The sequence below is a fragment of the Plectropomus leopardus genome, chromosome 16, assembly GCF_008729295.1.
Source record: "Plectropomus leopardus isolate mb chromosome 16, YSFRI_Pleo_2.0, whole genome shotgun sequence".
Taxonomy (NCBI): domain Eukaryota; kingdom Metazoa; phylum Chordata; class Actinopteri; order Perciformes; family Serranidae; genus Plectropomus; species Plectropomus leopardus.
In genome coordinates, this window is record NC_056478.1 from 8,436,798 (window position 1) to 8,457,176 (window position 20,379).

The window sequence follows — 20,379 nt, forward strand, 5'->3', positions numbered from 1 at the left end:
TATTAATAACATTTTGTTGGTGTTACTTGAGTACAGGACTTTTATTTAGTGGAAGGAAACTCTTTAATTTACACCTACTCGTTCAAAATAAGTAAACATTAAGTAAACAGTAGAAACAGGGGGAGGTCCTTACCGTTTTCAGCTCGAGGACGGATCGGAACCCCGAGCACGAGACAGTTGTCCGGCTGTGCCCACCTTCTGCGCATATGCGGAACCTGAAGGAGGAGGAGGGAGCAGAGACGGAGTTAATCATATTTCAAGTATTTTCTGTATAAAGAAGTCTCCTTTTTCGGCGGAATTAAAGACAAACACGCAGGTAGGACAGCCTGCATGACACAAACACGGGGAGGCATAATGGGAACGCGATCTGTGCTGTTTTCAGACAAGAAAATGAAGTTATGATAGCAGATGTTTACACAGCCTGTTGGCAAAGTTTTGCCTGCCTCATCAGCACGAACAAACTTTTACGTGTTTACACTTCAGCTTCCCTAAAACGTCTTCTACGTGGCTGTCCGGAAGGCTTCAACACGCTACGCTTTTGTTTAACTTTAAGCTCGATGAGTCTTTTACGAGTCAAAACTGCAGCTCAGACTAAATGTCGAAGTAGAAAACAGCTGTTTGAACATTACGAGGTTTCACCTCGTACTTGAGAAATGCCGACAGTCAAACTAAGAGTAGGAGATTATGTTAATTTTTATGCATGCTGAGTTGTGATTTTGTTTTCACACGTCAATGTTAATGTAACCGAGAAAAGTCACTTTTAACGGCGCCGCGTGACTCGCAGGGAAGGTGGGGCGCGCGGGCTCTGTTATAATGAGCTGTGTTTATAGACTTTATGGGATATATGATCATAGAAAACAGAACTGAAAACCCACTGTCACACTTTTATTACTATTATGCTTCCGGATAAGTCATGGTTTAGCAAAACAAAATCATGTGATCGCGAGTTCAAACATTGAAATAATAAAAAACCCAGACATAATTATGATGATACACAGAATCTAGGCTACTCAGTGGGCCTTAAACTTACCAAGCAGTTTACGTAATGAAATTTAAATAAAAAACTTCATAGTACAGGATATGAATCCTCCACATCAGACTCTCAAACTACTACAAACAAATGATTACCACAATATACTATATTGACTTGACAATAATGGCACAAATAATCACAAATCAGCTTCAAAATCAAACAAAAATATCATATGTTGACCAGAATGTATCCAATCTATTTTTAAAAGAGTTAGTTTAAGGAGCCTATACTAGATCCTATGAAAGCTTGTTGCATGCTTTAACTGCAAAAAAAAAGTAAATTTTATTTTTTTATCTTGAAAGAGAAACACTTTAGTGAAAATAATTTTTAAAAAATACACAGAAATATACAATATTAATAATAATAATAATAATAATAATATAATAATAATAATAATAATAATACATTTTAAAAATATTTATTTTTTTATAAAAATAATTTGGAAATAATAGTTCCCTCTTAAATCATATATATTATGCCAAAAGTGGATGACAGGTTAAGCCAAAATATCAAATATTCTGTGAAATAGTTTATAGATCTCTTTCAGACAGACTTGGAGTTAGTTTAGTGGTGTAATATAAGAAAATGCACCCTAGTATTTTTACTTAAGTACAATGTTCAGTATTTATGGAATTGCTCTTCTGCAAGTAAATATTGTAATTTTTTAGTCCTCCACGTGTACTTTGAAGAATCAGATTCAACTGGATTCAACATACAAACAGATGTTCATTTTATGAAATGTGTAAATACATTGTTATAGAATAAACTACAGTAGTATCTGGTACTATCTTAAGCTCCAGCAGCTACAGAAAGCTGCTAACACAGTAATGCATGGATGTAATGAATGATAAAATAACACAAAAGTGTCCCTTCCGCTGTGAATTTATGGGGAAAAATGACTCAACATGCATTTAAGATTCAGATTACAGGATTCTTGCTTGTACCAGATTATTTCCTCTCTTTAATTTCGCTACTTTTACTTAAGTAAAGAATGTAAACTGCTCCCACAACAGGAACCAAGAACATGTACTCTCCCTGCAACCAGTGACAACCCCTGCTGATTGTCACGGTCCCTCCTCGCTGGTCTGAAGCATGTGAATCCCTCACATCACCAGATTTAATCTTTAGCTGCAAGAATGAAAAGCTCATGCGTAGGCCTAGTTGTTTTGGTGAAATGTTACAGCCTTTTGGTGCTCCTGTGACACATTGTTGCTGACCCCTGAGAAGCAACGAGTCCACTGTGTCGAGCTGAAATGAGTAGCTGATTATTCTGTTAGTATTTGCTGATTACAGTTTCTCCTTCTTCTTTACAGAATTTAAGTTTAAAGTTTCAAATAATTGATAATGGCAATATTTGGTAGCTACAGTCTTATTTTGTTGTGGTGTTGAGGGCTTAAGTATTGCATGTTGTCATTTTGATACTATGCACCATGGTTGAAGGGAAATGGTTACTGGTTTCACAATAAGATGCGGTAAAATCTGAGACTGTTAGTATTCATGTGTTAAGTAAGTCACAGTCTCATGCAACATGGGTTGTTTTGCTATTACGGTGTTTACAGAGTGGGCATGCCGCGGGCAAACCAAGTGATGCTGCTGATTCTCTGTCCTCATCGACAGTGACTCAGACACCTGAGAAAGCATTTCAAAGACAAACTATATTTAATGTTCATTCATTCACATCTGATATGGTTCTCATATGTTTACGTAAGGCACTGGCTGTGTTGTTATTTTAATGTTTATGCAAACTAAAAAGTGCTGCTATTTTTATTTGTGCTTTTTGTTATATAACTTGTGAAATGATTTTTCAGCACATTTTAACAATACACGTAATTACTGTGATAATTTTGGTCAATACAATCATATTCATACCATTTCATCGCTAGTTTAAAGGTGTTAATCAGCAAAATGGCAGTAAATTATGTTACATGTATTGTTCTTAATGCATAAAATACATTTTTGATAATGGATTAGTCATTTGTAAAGCAAAAATGTCAAATATTATGTATTAGCTAGTTCCAGCTTGTTACATGTGAGGATTTGCTCCTTTTTGTTTATATTATTATTAGTATTATTATTTTTATTTTTTAAAATTTTATTTCTTTACGGTTTTGTGCTGTTGGTTGGACAAAACAGGCAATTTAAAGACATCACCAGGGAATTTGGAAACTAGAACCTACATTTTTCAGTATTTTTTAGACATTTTCTCAAAAACATTAATAAAAAAAAAGTAAAGAATTGTTACTGCAGGCTCAGTATTTCTCTAATCACTGTGGCAGCAGCTTTGGCTTCAGGAGGTCGTTCTTTAATAAATATTACTATCAATCTCTGCAGACAAACTGCTGGTTTCACTCCAGTGATGTCTTCCCTGTGGTGGGAGCAGTTGCCCCTGCAGGCCTCAAACGGTACCTCTCCCTCTGGTTTCGCGGACAACAGTAGCTGCTTCAGCGCTACGCAGAGCACCGTACTCAAGGGACTCAGCTTTGGAGGAGTTCCCATCGTGCTACTGATTGATTTCTCTGTCTTTCTGGTGCGTCTAATAATCGACTGTGTCTGTCTGCCTGTGATGTGATCAAGTTAGACAAGACTGAAATGTGAATTTTTCTGTGTTGTCCTTGTAGGCAAGAGACAAATTTCCCATTTTGCAATATTGAGTAGTAAACTATGTGATAAAGTGCATAATCATTTGAGCAACCATCACTTTCTAAACATCAATATATGTTTTACTTTGTGTCATGGCGTGAAAGCTGATGGTTCTGTCTCTCTACAGGTGTTGCTGGTCGTCTTCTCTATTATCAGGAGGAAGTTCTGGGACTACGGGCGTCTGGCACTGGTTGCAGACAACGATGGGTTAGTTCATGATCTCACACAAATTTCATTGTGGGGCAGATTTAAGATGTGAAATGCTGATTAAAAATAGTGAGAGGAATCTTTTTTTTTGTCAGTTTGCTTCAGTCCTTGACTCTGTTCTTTCAGGTTCACTGATTCAACACGGCGTCGCTATGGGCACAAGTCATCCTTGGTGTCTAGCGTGGATGAGTTTGAGCATGAACTGGTACGTAAAAGATGGTCTTTGCACTGAAATCAGTATTCATAAGGCATGAAAGAATATCCCTGCCAACCATGAGGAATTACTATTTTATATGTATCAAATCAAAACAAATTGGCTTTTTTAAGATATCAACAGAATTCAATTTTCACACTGAACTGGGCTTTAAAAGTACAGTGTGTAGGATTTAGGGGGATATACTGCCACAAATATAATATAGTACATCCAGCAACCATAGTAAGCAGCCCCTCCACGACGAGCAGCATCAGAAAATCACCGATTTTTTTAATGTGAAGCTAATTTATTCAGTGTTTTTACTGGCTTAAATGGGTGCTGGGTGAGCTGCCTGTCTGCGACAAGCTGTTCAGTGCTGCAGAAACACTGATTCGTAAAGTGAAACTGCTTTGTTCAGTGTTATTTACCAGTTTTAATCACTGGGCCTATTTGTTTTTGGAGAAGTAGAGATCACTCCAGATAGTTTGGCTCTATGTAAAAACCTCCTCAATGACGAACACTGAGGGAATTCTAACAGGGAGTTCACTCTTTGCACATTAGAGAAGTTTCAGCCAGTTGCACACTAAAATCCTCACTGCTGGACGCCAATAAATCCTACACACCGGACCTTGAAGTATTTTTGTTTTAGCAGCAAAATGCCTTTGGGAGACTAGGCTTGAACCATAAAGATCTTGGCAAATATCATTATTAATATAATCCTCATTGTGTGTCAGTGTAATAAAAATATCTCTCATGTTCAGGGATTCTGCTCCTGGCTGCCGTACATCCTCAGAATGGAGTAAGTAACTTTATGTTCTGCCGGTCTTTGTTTCTCAACTAATAACTCAACCGAAGCTATTTTATAATGCTTTGCATATGAGTTGGTTATTGTTATTCAGTGTGTATGTGTGTGTTTCAGTGATGCAAAAATGCAAACCAGATGTGGCATGGATGCTGTTCACTACTTGTCCTTCCAGCGTCACCTCATCATCCTGCTGATGGTCATTACTGTCACCTCCCTCGCAATAATACTGCCTGTCAACATGACTGGAGACTTGCTGAGTGAGTTTTGCACTATTTTAAGGAGAACTTCACCACCAGATGACAATTTTTTTTATCAGTTACTCATCCTTTGTCCTGTTGTATTTGTGAAGAAACAGTTTTTCTTGCATGCCTCTGTCAAAAGAAGAATCCAAAAACTGAGAAAATTCTTGATGGATTAAAGTCATGTTTAACAACAGCAAAACTATTATCAAAACATCTGTTTACAAACTGTCACAGAACTCACGCAGTGTAATCCGAGGCTCATTTCTGCAGCTTTTTGCTCTCCAAAGCCACTGAGAGCGAGACCAGCAGCATTACCTCGCAAACACAGGAGCTGCTGGTCGATTACTCGATTAGTTTGTTTGTGTTATTGTGTAACTTTGGCGTTTCAAAGGGTTAATTCACTAAAATCACTAAAAAACACAAACTAACCGATCAAGGCAGTGGAAGACCAGTAGCTCCTTTGTTCAGTGAAGTTAAATTACTGTTTTTTTGTCAATTAAGTCTGGTTTGGAAAAGGGCAAACGTTTCACTTTCAGTTTGGTTTTTAATACTTAGATTTTGGGAAAATACACGTGTGTGTTAGACAGTACAGAACACACAACTGGATAAAAGAGACTTGGATGCTGCTGCATGAGTTGTGTTAAACACAGACCCCTATTACTTAATACATGCATCAAGAATTTTACCTTTTTTTGGATTCTATGTTTACTGGAGGCATGCAAGAAAATATTTTCATCATGGATGAGTTATTAATATAAAAGATGGCCATTTAAGGGTTTAAATATTCTTTTAATGGCTACAATTATAATAATATTACATAATTTAAGGCTATTTTATGTACAGATTCTGGGTCAGGTGTGTCTTTTATGATGGTATCAAATGTAAATCAAGCCATCAAAAGTCGATGCGGCACAATCCACTCCTTCTCCCTATAGTGTGCATTATTTTCGTGGGTCATTAGGACCATTTGTTGTTTTTTTCTCTGATCATTTTCTGTTTGTTCTCTTGTTAAATGTTGTTCATCTATTTTAGGTACTGATCCACACAGTTTTGGGAGGACAACTGTTGGGAATCTTCAAAAGGGGTCAGCACTGTTTAAGAGTATGACAAAAACTATTAGGACATATTGAAAAACAGTTTTGTGATCTTGACACTTTTTGTGTCTTTTCATTTTTGCTTTTAGGAGCAAACTGTTATGGCTGCACACAGTGTTTGCAGTTCTGTATCTGACCCTGACAGTCGTTCTGCTGCGACGTCACACATCACGAATGAAAGGAATGCGCAGAGAAACGGTGAGTCTCTCGTTGTAAGACTACGAGATTTGATGTTATTAAAGATTATGAGCACATGCACTTGGTCCAAATGTCTCTCACAATTTTGTACATTTAAACTGTGTTCACACTACTTGATTTACTCACTTTATTCAGATTACACTGGATTGTCTATGACAAGCATAATGAAAGCCAGATTAGCGTTTAATTATATAAAAGGAATACTTCACCCTCCAAGTGATCGTTAATACATCATTTACTCACCCCATGTTATGTTGAATTTATGCTATTTATGAAACGCTTTTTCTCACGTCCTCTCAACTCTCCTCATAACCCTCACACAACTACACTACATGCTGTATAATCCAAATCTCAATTATCCAGTCGTATGCTCAGCACTTCCCAAACAGACAGCCCTCTCTGACAGGGAACTAAACTAAAAATGAAACTTATCTCAGCTCTCTTCAAAGCCAGACTCCACTGAGAAAAATAGTGATTTTATCTCGTTGTACACAGGAGCTGCTGGTGTACCACTGCCTCGATCTGTTACTTTGCTTTTGTTTTTGTGTGACTTTGTTGATTTGCAGGCTTAGTTTGGATTTAGCAAAGTCACACAATTATACAAACAAACTAACTGAGGCAGGCAGCAGTAGACCAGCAGCTCCTGTGTTCAGCAGGTAAAAATACTGATTTTGTCAATGTAGTTTGGTTTGGGAAGTACTGAACAGATAAATGAGAATTGGATTATATTGAACGACAGCCTCCCATGACTTCTATTAATTGTATTAAGAATTTTCTCAATTTTTTTTATTCTTAGTTCACTATGGAAGCATGCAAAAAAAAGTTTTCTTCACAAATTCAATAGAGCTTGGGATGAGTAACTGATATACAAATGGTCATTTGGGGGGATAAGTTTTCCTTTAAAAATATGCTTAATGATATTTTTGGGACCTGACTGATCTCTCATTCTGTCTGTTTGCAGACCAGAAACACTTTGTTTGTGTGTTCAGTCCCTAAAACAGCAACAGAAGAGGCAGTAAAGACCCATTTCATGTGAGTAGACTGAACTATATTCTGTACTGTTGAATTTTGGTCTTGCTGCAGTGTTCTTGTATGTCACCATAAATAGTCTCCACATGCTCCATTCCTCAATGTCAGCACTGTTTTGGTACAGAGAGGCGTACCCGTCCTGCAGAGTGTGTGCTGTGACTCTGGGCTATGACGTGTCCAAACTCATGTACCTTGATAAGGAAAGGTGAGAAATCAGAAGTAACTGGAAATGAAATCATGTGATGAAAGGCCTTTGTGCCACTAAGTGCCAGTTGTGCACTATTAATTGCTGATTGTTTTTTTTTTTTTGGTGTGTGCAACAACAAAAAAATCTTTCTAATTTTAGCTGTAACAAATTTGTAGTGACAAACCGAGCGAATTGTCATCTATAACTCAGCAGTTTTAGTGAGGGTAGGGTTAGGGTTAGCCTCTTTAGTCTTTTACAGCTCATTATTTCAGTTTTATGACCAATACATTTTCTTGTGTGGTTCAGTCTCGCTTTTACTTTTAATAGATTATATGTTTTTGGATGTTCGACTCATGTCTGCAGTGGAAATGTTTGCAAACACCAGCATGTGAAGTCGCAGGGCTGCAGCTAACGGTCATGTTCAAGTTTGCTTTTATGTATTTAACATCAACCTGCCATGGGACTAAAGATGAGAAATCAGCCTCTGGCTATAATCTTGCAAAGAGATTCTGAATCTCAATGGGAATATTCCTGGTTAAATAAAGGTTAAATAAAATAAAATATTAATGTGGAAATGTTCATTAATATGCCCTGTGCCATATTTTAAATAAATAAATTAATATGTATTTTCATTGTCGACAAATTTGTCAGTTGTTTTTTGATTAATAGATCAGTTGTTGGTCTATGAAATGTCAGAAAATGCTGAAAAATGTTGATTAGCGTTTCCGAAAGACCAAGACGAGGTCCTCAAATGTCGTCTTTATCAACAACCTAAAGACATTCAGTTGATCATCGTACAGTGGTAAAGAAACCAAAAAATACTCACATATATGAAGCTGGAATCAGATAATTTTGGCTCCCTTTCTTAAAAAATAACTCAAGCAGATTCATAGATTATCAAAGTATTCGGTGATTAATTTAAAAGTTGGCAACTAATTCATAATTCATCGCACCTCTAACGTGAAGCATATTTGAAGCTTAGAAATATGTGTTTAAGATGTTGAGGGATGTTTACTTTGGTTTTATTTTTACTAAGTTAATCCAATTTATGTTTGTTTGTTTTCTTCACCTCAGGATGCGAGCTGGAAAAAACCTGCGCTACTACGAGCGTGTCTTAGAGAATACGGGGAAACGTGAGTTGATTAACCCCCGTCTGTGTGGTCACCTCTGCTGCTGCACCAACTCTGAGAAGGTGAGAAGGACCAGATACTAGACACTTTTGTACAAGGTGTCTGGATGTTTTAGATTTTATTTTTCATGTTATGGTAGTAAGTACTGCACATTGGTTTGTTATGACTTTAAAGCTTTAAATCTTGTAATAAAATGAAAAAGGCTGCCGGGTCGTTCCATGGAAACCAATAAAACATATTTTGCAAGTACATTTTTTACCCATTATATCCAGATATTAGCCTGTGTCAGGTTGCAAAGTTCAATGTAATATGGCTGAAATTCTCAAAGCTAACACCACACTAAGCATTTAACTAAATGAAAAAAAAATCATGTTTTATACCAATGTCTGACAGAAATGGTTTTGAAAGAAAAATGAGCCAAAAAAGCTTAAAAGAAAATCAAAACTCACTTCCTCTTAGTGATGTCACTTTAAGGAACAGTACATCATTTTGGTGTATAAATACATTGTTGTGAAGGAGTGGAGCTGAAACTTATGGACTCACATAAATCATGCTATTTTAACCAAAATACGTTTTTCTAATTTGATTAAGACATTTCCCATAAAAGCAGTTTAAGATCTATGCAATGTTTCTGAGAAGCATGAAAATGATCTAAAAGAACATTAGAAAATGGCTATAGATTAACAGAAAACAGCTTAGAAAATACTTTTTTTTTACTTTTTGCTAATACACTTGAATTAGTGTCTTCAGCCACTGCAGACAAAGCGGACAGTTTTACACAGGCGTCTTTTTTTCCTTTAAATGTTAAGGACCCAAATTTAACTGTTTGCATGTAATGACTCTGTATCAGTTTTATTACCCTACAGGGAGAGTAAATGAAGCATGTGAACTATTTTATGACAAGATTTAAATAAAGAAGGTTTAAAGTAAAGCGTTTAACCTGTGTACGTGTGTGTGTGTGTGTGTGTGTGTGTGTTTCTTCAGGTCGATGCCATAACGTTCTACAGCACTAAAGAAAAAGACCTGCTGGAGGAGGTAAGGAAGCAGGCAGAACTGGTGCCACAGCGCCCCCTGGGGATGGCCTTCGTCACTCTGCAGACTGAAGCCATGGCCAAGTTGTGAGTGTCAATTTGAAGGTGTCTTTTTCTGTCAGTGCATGCATCTGTATTTACAGGTGAGGGAAACAACATGCCATGACGTTTGGCAGTGTAGAAGCAGCTGTATTGTGCCAGCTGACTTATTGTTTCTCTGCCTGATCAGGACAGTGATTTCTCGATTTTATTGTCACCACATGACTTTTTTAGCGTAGGCAGGCCTTTGGGCAGCTGCCACTGTTCAGAGCCGGTTAATGTGTATCACTAACAGATGCCATTTACTCACCTCAGCGTTCTGAAAGACTTCAATGCACTCGAGTGTGGCAGCACAAGCTGCTGCTGCTGCGGGAGGATGCCCCAACCTTCATCTGACAGTGCGACTCTGAAAGTGAACAGGTGGAGCGTTGGTTATGCACCCCATCCCAAAAATGTGTATTGGTAAGAAACAGCAACCCTACACACAGTATGTGCTCGGTTAGTTTTTATAATACTGGTGCCAACAAGGCCAGGCAATAATTTAATATTATCATCAACTGACTTTTATTGGAATCATATGAAGTTTTTTTTCTTTTGGAAAATTCTGAACGAATGATTCCAATTAAATTATAATCAAACAAATTTAGTTTTTCTGGAGTAATTTTTAACAGTAGAACCCGATTCATCACATCGGTTCCCAGTTAGATTGTTTTACATGTGATCTCTCATATGGCTATATTGGTTACATATTTGGCCTCATTAACCAACTGTTCTGGAAAAGAAATTTCTTCACAAGTTTTCACCAGGATTCTGACATTCACCAAAGTTTTCCTATTTGTATTTTTTTTCTTTGGTAAGAACAGTATCTTTGCACACAAAAGATGTGCAGACATGTTTGGGCAGGATAATGGGTTATGGCATTTTCTTCAATTCTATATGATATAAGATTTATATTACAATAATATTTTTAGAATTAAGAACTGTTTTTGTTCTCCATTATTTTACAAAAAAGATTATGTCATTTCGGGCACACAGTAGCTCAGTTAGTAGGGCCAGCGCCCTGAATACAGAGGCTACGTCCTCACCGCAGTGGCCGTGGGTGCGATTCCAGCATCCCCCCCCCACACTTAAGCTGTCATATCAAACAAAGGCAAAAAAGCCACACAAAAAATGTTTTAAAAAAGATTATGTAATTTAAAATAGTCATGACACTAGTGCCTTAGTTATGTTAATGGGAAACATGCCTTCTAATTATTAGCATCTGATCATGCTAAAAAATATCACAAGCTTTTATTAAGCTTATTAATAACTTACAGAAACAGTGTGAAATAGTCCACCTTCTCCCCTTCTCTCCCCCTCTCACTAAACACACACGTACACAGTTTGGATTGTTAAGGTGAGCTTAACTCTGTCCTCAGTCCTGACAGTTGTGATACTGTAATGCATAAAGTTTGCAGTTTTTGGGTCAGGTGGTTGATTAACACTTATTTTTAGCAGTTACTTTATCCACTCCTTACAGTACCAAATATCTCTGCTCATTTGACCATCACTTCCTGCCCTTTTTATTTACCTTTGGAGTCTGCCCCCCCCCCCCCCCCCCCTTTCGCCCCTAGATGAGTATTCTTGTCTTAACTCTCTTTTTCCTCATCTGCTTCAATGTGTGTGTGCATACAGCCCTGCAGTCTCATTTATGTGAATTGGCGAGTGTTAATATGTTAATGAGGATCAACTGGCAATTTATGTGGTGACCTCTAGCTCACCTGGTCAGGTGTCTGTCCCATACAGGTTCAGTCCTTTGCTGCAGTGCAGGTTCGATTCCATCCTGCGGCCCTTTTGCCTCATCCCCCCTCTCTCTCCCTCCTGTCAGTCATCAGCTGTGCTAAAATAAAAACATAAAAGAAACGCAGGTGTGAACAATTCTGAACAAATCAGAAATAGTATGTAGACTTTATTTAGGACCTTTATAAAGAACAAATTCGGGAAAAAATGAGGAAGATGTTGGTGAATGAGGCCCATTCTTGGAAATATTGTGAACATTAATTTAAAAAATCAGCCCTGATACCAATTTTAAATCATTTATTTAATCAGCATGGCGCTGTGTGAGGGGCAGCCCGTTATAGCAGCTCCATTTTTTAAATTGTTGAGTTCGGCACCTTGTTTTATAATTCTGCACCTTGTTTTTTAATTATATGGCACCTTATTGATTTTTTACTATTTATATTTCTCTTTTGCTAGCTCCTGTACACACCTGGCTGCTGTAACAATGCAAATTTCCCAATTGTGGGACTAATAAATATTTTTTATCTCATCTTAAATAGACAGCAGATTTAATTTCTTGAACGATCCATGGAATATCCCTGTACTGTGGGTGATCTTAGCAAACTACCTACATATAAAAACATTTTGATTTCGGGGAATATAAATCTGCATGGGAGTATTAATAGTTACTCCATATTGTTTTATTTTCTCTGCCTCTTTGTGTTTAACGGTCCTGTTGCTTATGTTTTTCCTCCTCTCCTCATCCTACAGGGACAATCTGTCGGTGCGAGGTTTTCAGTGGTACATGCGCTATCTGATGCTCAATTTCTTCCTTTTCTTCCTGCTCACCTTCCTCACGACTCCCACCATCATTATCAACACCATGGACAAGTTCAACGTGACGATGCCCATCTACTATCTCAATGTGAGACTCGACAGACACACACACACATACTTTTCAAAATCCTGCTCTCAAAGCTGTGAATCTACATTTTTTTTGTTTTGTTTCGCTCCCTTAGAGCCCGATCATCAGTCAGTTCTTCCCCACTCTCCTGCTGTGGACCTTCTCCGCGCTGCTGCCTACAATAGTTTACTACTCCACAATAGGAGAGTCACACTGGAGCAGGTATCACGCGCGCGCACACACGCACACACGCACACACGCACACACACACACACACACACACAGACAGACAGACAGACAGTGGTTGTGCAGTGGTTGGTTTCTGTTAGCGGAGGAAATGTTTTGATTTCGTGCCATCTGTGTGTCAGGTCCAGTGAGCAGCTGAGCATGATGCGTAAGCTGTATTTCTTCCTGCTCTTCATGGTGCTAATCCTCCCCTCGCTGGGACTCACCAGGTAATTTGTATCACTTTGAATAAGCAGGATTTTTCTCAGCATCGAGGTTGATTGTTTCCTTGCAGTAATAATTCAGTTGTAGTTTACTGTTCTGTGTATATGAGTCATAATTGAGTCATTTTTGTATAAACAGTAAAATGCCAAATAAAAAAAGCAGATGTCTGTTGGCCAATAGATGCATTTTTGTATAATTGGATTCAGCTTTTTTCCAATCTTTTTGTTTTTCCATGTAAGTCTTGCAGTGTTTCTCCGCTGGCTGTTTGATAAAGAGTTTCTCGTTGGTGGGAAACTGAGGTTTGAGTAAGTAATCCTTCTTTTTTTTTACATCTTACATCTTGCAAAATTGTCATAAAAAATAACCAAACTAACTGACTTGAATCATTCTCAAATTAATAATAAGTTCATAATAAAAAGAGAAAATACAGGTTCAGCTGTTTTCAAGTTGTTATATATAAAATGCAAAGTAGTTGCAATATGTGACATATTATTGTTGACTTTATTGTAAAACTGTGTTGTTTTATAATCTTATAATCTTTTTAAAGATTTACGATGCAGGATTATCAGTTATTGCTTGTAAACACATTACCCGGCTAAAGTCAAAGTAAAAGCCAACCACAGATTCACTCTCACGTGCCATTTTCCTCGCTACACTATACGTTTTTTCGGCACTGTCTTTTTGATGTGTATGCTCATAAACGTCCCCAGCACAGAAAATATTAAGGATATCAGAAAATGCAGAGTATGTGCACAAAAATACTCCACAACACACTTCTAATGGGTTTGATTGGGATTACTTCTGTATGACTTTATACATCGTTTTCTAGGAGAATCACAGATTTTCTTTAAAAAAAAAAAAAAAAGTCAAAATAACACCAGAGACCAGTTTGCGATGGGATTGCAGTCATCCTAAACTCACACACCTAAAATCTCAAAGACTGCATCTTGCGCAGTTGTGATGTTCTCATGTTGTCCACAGACAAACAGAGATATTAATACCTTAAAATACTCAAAACAGCCTGTGTGGTGGTTCCTGCTACAATAGATGTCACCTGGACCACATTTCACCATGATGACACACACACACACACACACACACACACACACACACACACACACACACACAAACACAAACACACACAGAGGATTAAAAACAGCACCAGCTGTGGTGACGTTTGTGCGGCTGGTAAAAACGTACGTGCATGTGGCCGGGCCAGTTGGTTTTTATAAGTGCACTGGATTTTATTTTCTTTAAATTCCTCCCTTTCATTACTGACATGTCTTTATTGGTTGAGCTTTATAGTCCTCTTTTCTTTTGTCTTTTTGTTTTCCCTTTCCTCAGGTGTGTGTTCTTACCTGACCAAGGGGCATTCTTTGTGAATTACGTGATCACCGCGGCTCTGGTGGGCTCCGGGATGGAGTTGCTGCGATTGCCGGGGTTGCTTCTTTACACCATTCGTATGGCGCTCGCTCGCTCTGCTGCTGAAAGGAAATATGTCAAGCAGGTTAGTGAAGGCATTATCCCTTAAAGGAATGCTACAAATCGAAAAGTAATTGGTGTATTTCCTTTCAGTTTGTTCCATAGCCTGAAACAAGCACGAAAATACAGTGAAAATACATGTTTGTTAGAGATTAAATAGTTTATATTTCTATAAATGTCTTGGTACGGTTCTTCTGTTTCAAAGGTCCTTGGCCATCTTCATTGTTTTATAAATGGCAAACACTTTTTAGATGATGCTTTCTCCATTAACCCTTTGAAACGTGGAATGACATCACTTTTCTTGTGCTGCTTTGGACCTCCAGAGCAAGATGTTGCAATTTCATTCAAAAACATGAGGAAAAGAAGCAGTTTAGTACAAAATGCTTCAAAATTTATTTAAAAAAATGGTAGATTAGAAGATATATATTTTTTAAATGTGGAAAAAAATATTTCTAGTTATCATAATTAAATATTTAAAATGTTAAAGTGATATATAACATAATATTTTTTAAAATACTTTTGTACTTATTTTCAGGGAAGTTTCTTGTACTTTTCACTAATATTCTGCTAATTTTGGTTCATTTCTTTTGTCGCTCATTGTGCTCTTCCCATGTTTTTGAAAGAAATTTAGCCAATTTGCTCAGGTTTCAAAGGGTTAAGGCATGCAGGAAAAAGTCTTTGGTCAGGTGTTCCTGACTTTGCAGGATATGTAAACAAGTGTAAACATGCCTGTAAACAGTGATGGACAAACAGAAACATACAGAGCGCTCTGGCCAAGGAATGATTGATGTTTCTGCCGACTATACAGATTCACGCTGTGTTTTTTAATCCTGTTGAGTCACATAAATGTAAAGTTAGAGAAAAGAAGAATATTATATTTGCAGTTTGCTTTATTCTCAACCACAGCTCAACATTTACAAATCAACTATTTTTTCAAATTTCCTTCTGTTTTCAGAACCAGGCCTATGAGTTTGAATACGGAGCCATGTACGGCTGGTCGCTGTGTGTGTTCACTGTCATTATGGCGTACAGCATCATATGTCCTATTATTGTGCCTTTTGGTGAGTACACACCTTCCATCTTACACAGTGTATCGTCAGTTCAGATATTTTTTTTAATGTCTGTGTTGTGTGTGTCTGACTCCATCAGGCCTCCTCTACATGATGCTGAAGCACCTGGTGGACAAACACAACCTGTACTTTGCATACCTGCCTGCTCGCCTGGACCGTCAGGTCCACCTGAAAGCTGTCAATCAAGCTCTGGCCGCGCCCATCATCTGTCTCATATGGCTCTACTTCTTCTCCGTCCTCAGAGCAGGTTAGTTACCTGGAGACCTGGAAAGAGTTAACATCAGTAAAGTTACTGAGATTTACTGCAGCCAATTAGAAAGAGACTTTACCAATTTTCAACAAACTTCCCGTCATATTTCCAGTGCCCAGATCTCCCTGCATATCTCCCCTGCTCAAATCAGTTGGATGACATTTGCCAAAAATGTTTAGAGAAAAGCAAACATTCCAAAAACTAAAGAAAATTGTCTAAAAGTTTAAAAATCATCACAAAATTTTTTAAAGGGAAAAAATCAGCAAAAACCTTAAATTAAAAAAATCAAATTGCCATTTTTAAAAAAAAAAAAAACATGCCTTCTGCCTTCTGAAGCCACAGATGCATGTTTGGAAGGCATGTTTTCTTAAAAAGAAATGTTTTTTCCTGAGCATGTCCAGGCGAAGCCCTCAATATCTTCAAACCCCAGAAATACGCCTAGTTTATATATTTCATTGTGTTTTAAGGCATCGTGTTATCTACATTTTATCAAATGAAATTTATATGTGGTATTTTTTCTTATTTGTGGACCTTGAAATAATGACTAAGGCGAAATCTGGATCCAGTGGTTTGGCCAATTGGGAGTTAAAGTATAATGGATCCCCTTCAAAACTGGTTGTTCATGTGTGTTGTTTCAGGTTTCCAGACCGCTACGTCTCTGTTCACACTGGTGGTCCTGGTCATCACTGTCTTCATCTGCATCAGCTACACCTGCTTTGGCCATTTCAAGTACCTCAGTCCACACAACTACACGGTGAGCGCTTGGTTTCGTGTGCATGCTGTACGGTGTCGCTGCTTTGTCATCCTTCACTCTGAGCCCTCATTGTGTTTGTGCTCTCTCGCAGGTGAAAGACGAGGATGAGGATACAGTAGAGGGAGTGGAAGAAAACACCATGGTACTGTACTTGTTCCTTAACAAAGTCCACAGCGTGAATAAAGCTCTGATGTATGTAGGGCAGGCCTGATCTTTGAGTTAACTTACCTGAGCTGTGCTGTAAATTCTACAACCCTATTTATCACCCTCAGGGTTTGTTATTCATTAACAAACAAAAATACCAGAGCTTTTGAGGTCCGTGTTTTCCCAACAATGTGTTAAAGACCTGATTGTTCACCACGAGCTGTTGTTGCACTGAACTTTGGTCCGTGCCAGTTTACCTCGCAGGCCAAGTTCATACCTTCAACTTTAACATTATTTTGTATCAAAATCATTTTTTGGCCTTGACATGCAGTTTCGCATCAACCACATCAGGGAGGATAAAGGAGAATACACCAAAAAAAATACTGAAAAACAAACCCATTTTCAAATTCCATATATGTTATTCCTGTGCTCATATTTACACCTATGACCAATTTAGAGTCATTAACCTGACCTCCAAGTCTTTGGACTGTGAGAGGAGGCCAAACAACCTGCAGAAAATCTGATGTTTAGCAGGTTTAATGTTTAGGTGTATACTAAATTTTGTGGCATGCCATCAAAATAGTTTTTGAGATATTTCAGTCTGGATCAAAGTGATTAAGTGTCTGACTGACACCCCAGAGCCAGGTCACTAACATGGCTAACAGAAATCTCAAAACCATATGTTGGACCCATAAAAAAAGCTTAATTATTATGTTATATTCATATGTAGCTGTAGTATGACAATAACATTTCATATTTTGTTTCCTAAGTTGCATATCAGGCAGCAGACTCATCACCAAATGACCCAAAAAATAGCAATATATTAGTAAAAAGTAAACAAAAAAGTAAATAAATGAATTAATAAACAAGAAAAGTCAAGTTTTAAAAAAAAGAAAATTACTTAAAAAAAACCTCTTAAAATAATAAAATAACAATTTTGACAAATAATATTAATACATAATTATAATAATTATAAATTATAGTTTTTCCAAAACATTTTTCTTTTTTCCCCACACATTTTCCCCTAGCATAAAAAAAATAATTTTCTATATCTTCTAATTTCTTGCAAAATGTGGAACATTTCCTATCAAGTTGCTCATTGTCTTTTTCCTATGTATTCACTCCAATTTTGGTCCGGGTTCAAAGGCTAAAATACTTGCGAAAGGCATCTGAAAGCGGCAGAAGGAAAGTGATGTCGCTCCAGGTTTCAGAAGGTTAATCACCTCGAGAGAGATATTTATTCCTATTGACATTACAGAGCTGCCTCGATCGTTGTAAACGTTTTTCGGCATTACTGCACTGAGGGGTATTTATGCTGGTGCAGTGTCCAGTGTTTGCAACCTGGAATATTTCACTGGAAATAGCATGCAATTCACATATTATTGCTTTAATACAACAGTTTTAATTTGGATATACTAAAAAATCTCAAATAGCTCAGCTTACCAAACAGCATGGTAGTATGGAGTGGCGGACTCTGGTTTCTGGCTTTGAGAGAGATTCGCTCATGATCACAAATACTGATTGAGCTTTCTTAGGACATGGAAATAACATTCTGAAATTCTTTTTTTGGTTCATGTTCCCCTTTAAGAGCCCTTTTGTTTGTTTTGTTGTTTGATTATGCTTTTTACTTTGCTGTGCAGCACTTTGGAAACCTTGTTCTTGTTTGTTCAAATCGTGCTATATAAATAAAGTGGATTGGATTTGATTTTCAGTTCTCATCTCTTTTGTGTTGTATAATTGCAGGTCTACCTCCCCAGAGTGCTTAATCCCAAATCACCTGCCAGAGCACAAGAGGGGTCTAAACTTCAGCCGTCTTACGGCTCTACAGACGGCAGCCCGATGCAGAGCTCCACCCCAGTGACAGACAGCATGTCAGACGATGGCTGAATCAGCGAGTTTGAACGCTGAGTCACTGCTTTGGAGTCAAGACGCACAAGACTTCTGATCGTAAATCTGCCACTCTCACTATTTCAACATCGAACACAGTTTGAATTTTTATCCTACTGCTCAGTCAAACACAGCTGGTCCAACTGAGAGAAAATCTCCACCTGGTGCAAGAGAATTGCGGGTGATTGTTTCCAAAGACCTGCAGCACTGAGCAGTCAAACACAAGCCCAATTTATTCTGTTTTTGGAAAAATGTGACTTAAAAGTTACAGAGAGGACTGTGTGTTGAATTTAAACTGGAAAGGCAGAGTTAAATAGGAATTAATTTAATATCTGGATCATTGTTTGCACTTAGTGGGGTGCTTAGTAGGGATGCACCAACGTTTTTGGCCGAACATCAGTATTGGCCCACATTTGCCTTGATGATGGCAGTGGTCGATGTTTTTCTGTTGTGTCACATAATTTTAGCACAAGTTAAAAAGCAGGACTCACGACCAATGTTGTCCCATTGTTTCTAGGGAGGATAGAAAACATGTTTCGGATGAACATATCTTCTCCGGGAAGCCTTTTGGGACAAAAGGACGCAGTAAACTCACTATTGATCGTCAAGGGACCCACTTTATTTTTTCCCCAATAGTGCTTAAATGTGAAAAAATCTGTTTTAAAACTGGCAGGAAAGCTAGTTAGTGTTAGCTGTGTGCAGTTGGTGGCCAGAATTAAGTTAGTAGAGGTTGCATTGAGTTACATTACAATGCGTTGTAGCTCTATTCAGTAAAAATGATTAGTGGGCAGTGAAGGTGAGTTATAAATATTGGGCCAGAGTTACACTTGCTGTTTAACCTTGCATTCACATACACACCCAGCTGCATCCAGCTGCATCATGAGCGTTTTTGTATATACTTGCCTATACGTGATGTGTGTTACTGGAGGATACCTGTAGAGGACACACAAGAGAGCTCAGGGTGTATACAACTACTGGTGTGAAACTTGAATAAAATACAGTAGTTGAATTTGATTTTGAATTTATGATACATTATATATGGTTAAAAGGCTTTTTAAGCAGTTTTTTTTTTAAAAGGTTGTTTCTGAAAGCTGTATGGTTGAATGTGTGATGATTCAAAGTTAGTGTAATGTAAGGTCAAACTTTAAAACTGTTATTTTTTACAGTGTAGATTTCTTTGTTTCACTGGCACAAATAAAAAAACAACAAAAAGCATCGGCTATCGGCCAAATTATTATTTTAAACATCAATTTTGGCCCAGAATTTCACAATCGGTGCATCCCTACTGCTCAGACTTCTACTTGAATTAGATACTTTTTCTGTACGAGACCTCTGACCAAATCACAAAGGAATGTTGCCATGTAGAAAAAAAGCCAAAATGTTGCACATGCTGGAGCTCATTACAAGTATTACCAGAACAAGACAATCAAGCCAGCGACACTGATGCCAAAGAGTTGAACAAGTAGAGCTTTCTGTTTGTTTCTTAACATCCTGATTTCTTCAGAGTGCCTTTCTTTAATGCCAGAGGACAGCACCTGCCAAGGGAATAACTTATTGCCTCATGTTAATTATGCACTTTTTGTATCAAGAGAGGCCTGTTTTGAGTTTACTAATAAGATCTAATGTTGGCTTTTGGAGTTAGACAAAAGAACTAACATTTGTAACAGTATTGCAACCAAAATGTTTTGTTGAATCTACATATGAGAACGGTTAAAGACAATGTTTTTTATTATTCTTTAGCACAGATAATCATGCTGTACCATTAATGACAGAATGTTTTAAACAGGTCAACATTTATTTGTATTTAATCTACTTTAAAGTTATGTTTTTGAAGTTTTTGTAAATGTGCATT

At 37.6% G+C, this 20,379-nt stretch overlaps 1 protein-coding gene across 1 annotated transcript; it reads left to right on the top strand.

Moving 5' to 3' along the window:
• Nucleotides 1–204: 204 nt before the first annotated feature.
• tmem63a (transmembrane protein 63A) lies at nt 205–19,579 on the top strand. The gene is made up of 23 exons (XM_042503581.1): nt 205–316; nt 3,365–3,560; nt 3,801–3,880; nt 4,007–4,085; nt 4,835–4,872; nt 4,993–5,135; nt 6,153–6,204; nt 6,304–6,412; nt 7,374–7,444; nt 7,566–7,646; nt 8,703–8,820; nt 9,743–9,876; nt 10,144–10,290; nt 12,358–12,511; nt 12,606–12,712; nt 12,859–12,945; nt 13,180–13,245; nt 14,285–14,447; nt 15,378–15,483; nt 15,572–15,739; nt 16,381–16,496; nt 16,588–16,638; nt 18,384–19,579. The coding sequence occupies exons 2-23, from the start codon at nt 3,390–3,392 to the stop codon at nt 18,525–18,527; spliced, it is 2,385 nt and encodes a 794-aa protein (XP_042359515.1). The 5' UTR covers nt 205–316; nt 3,365–3,389; the 3' UTR covers nt 18,528–19,579.
• The last annotated feature ends 800 nt before the right edge of the window (nt 19,580–20,379 follow it).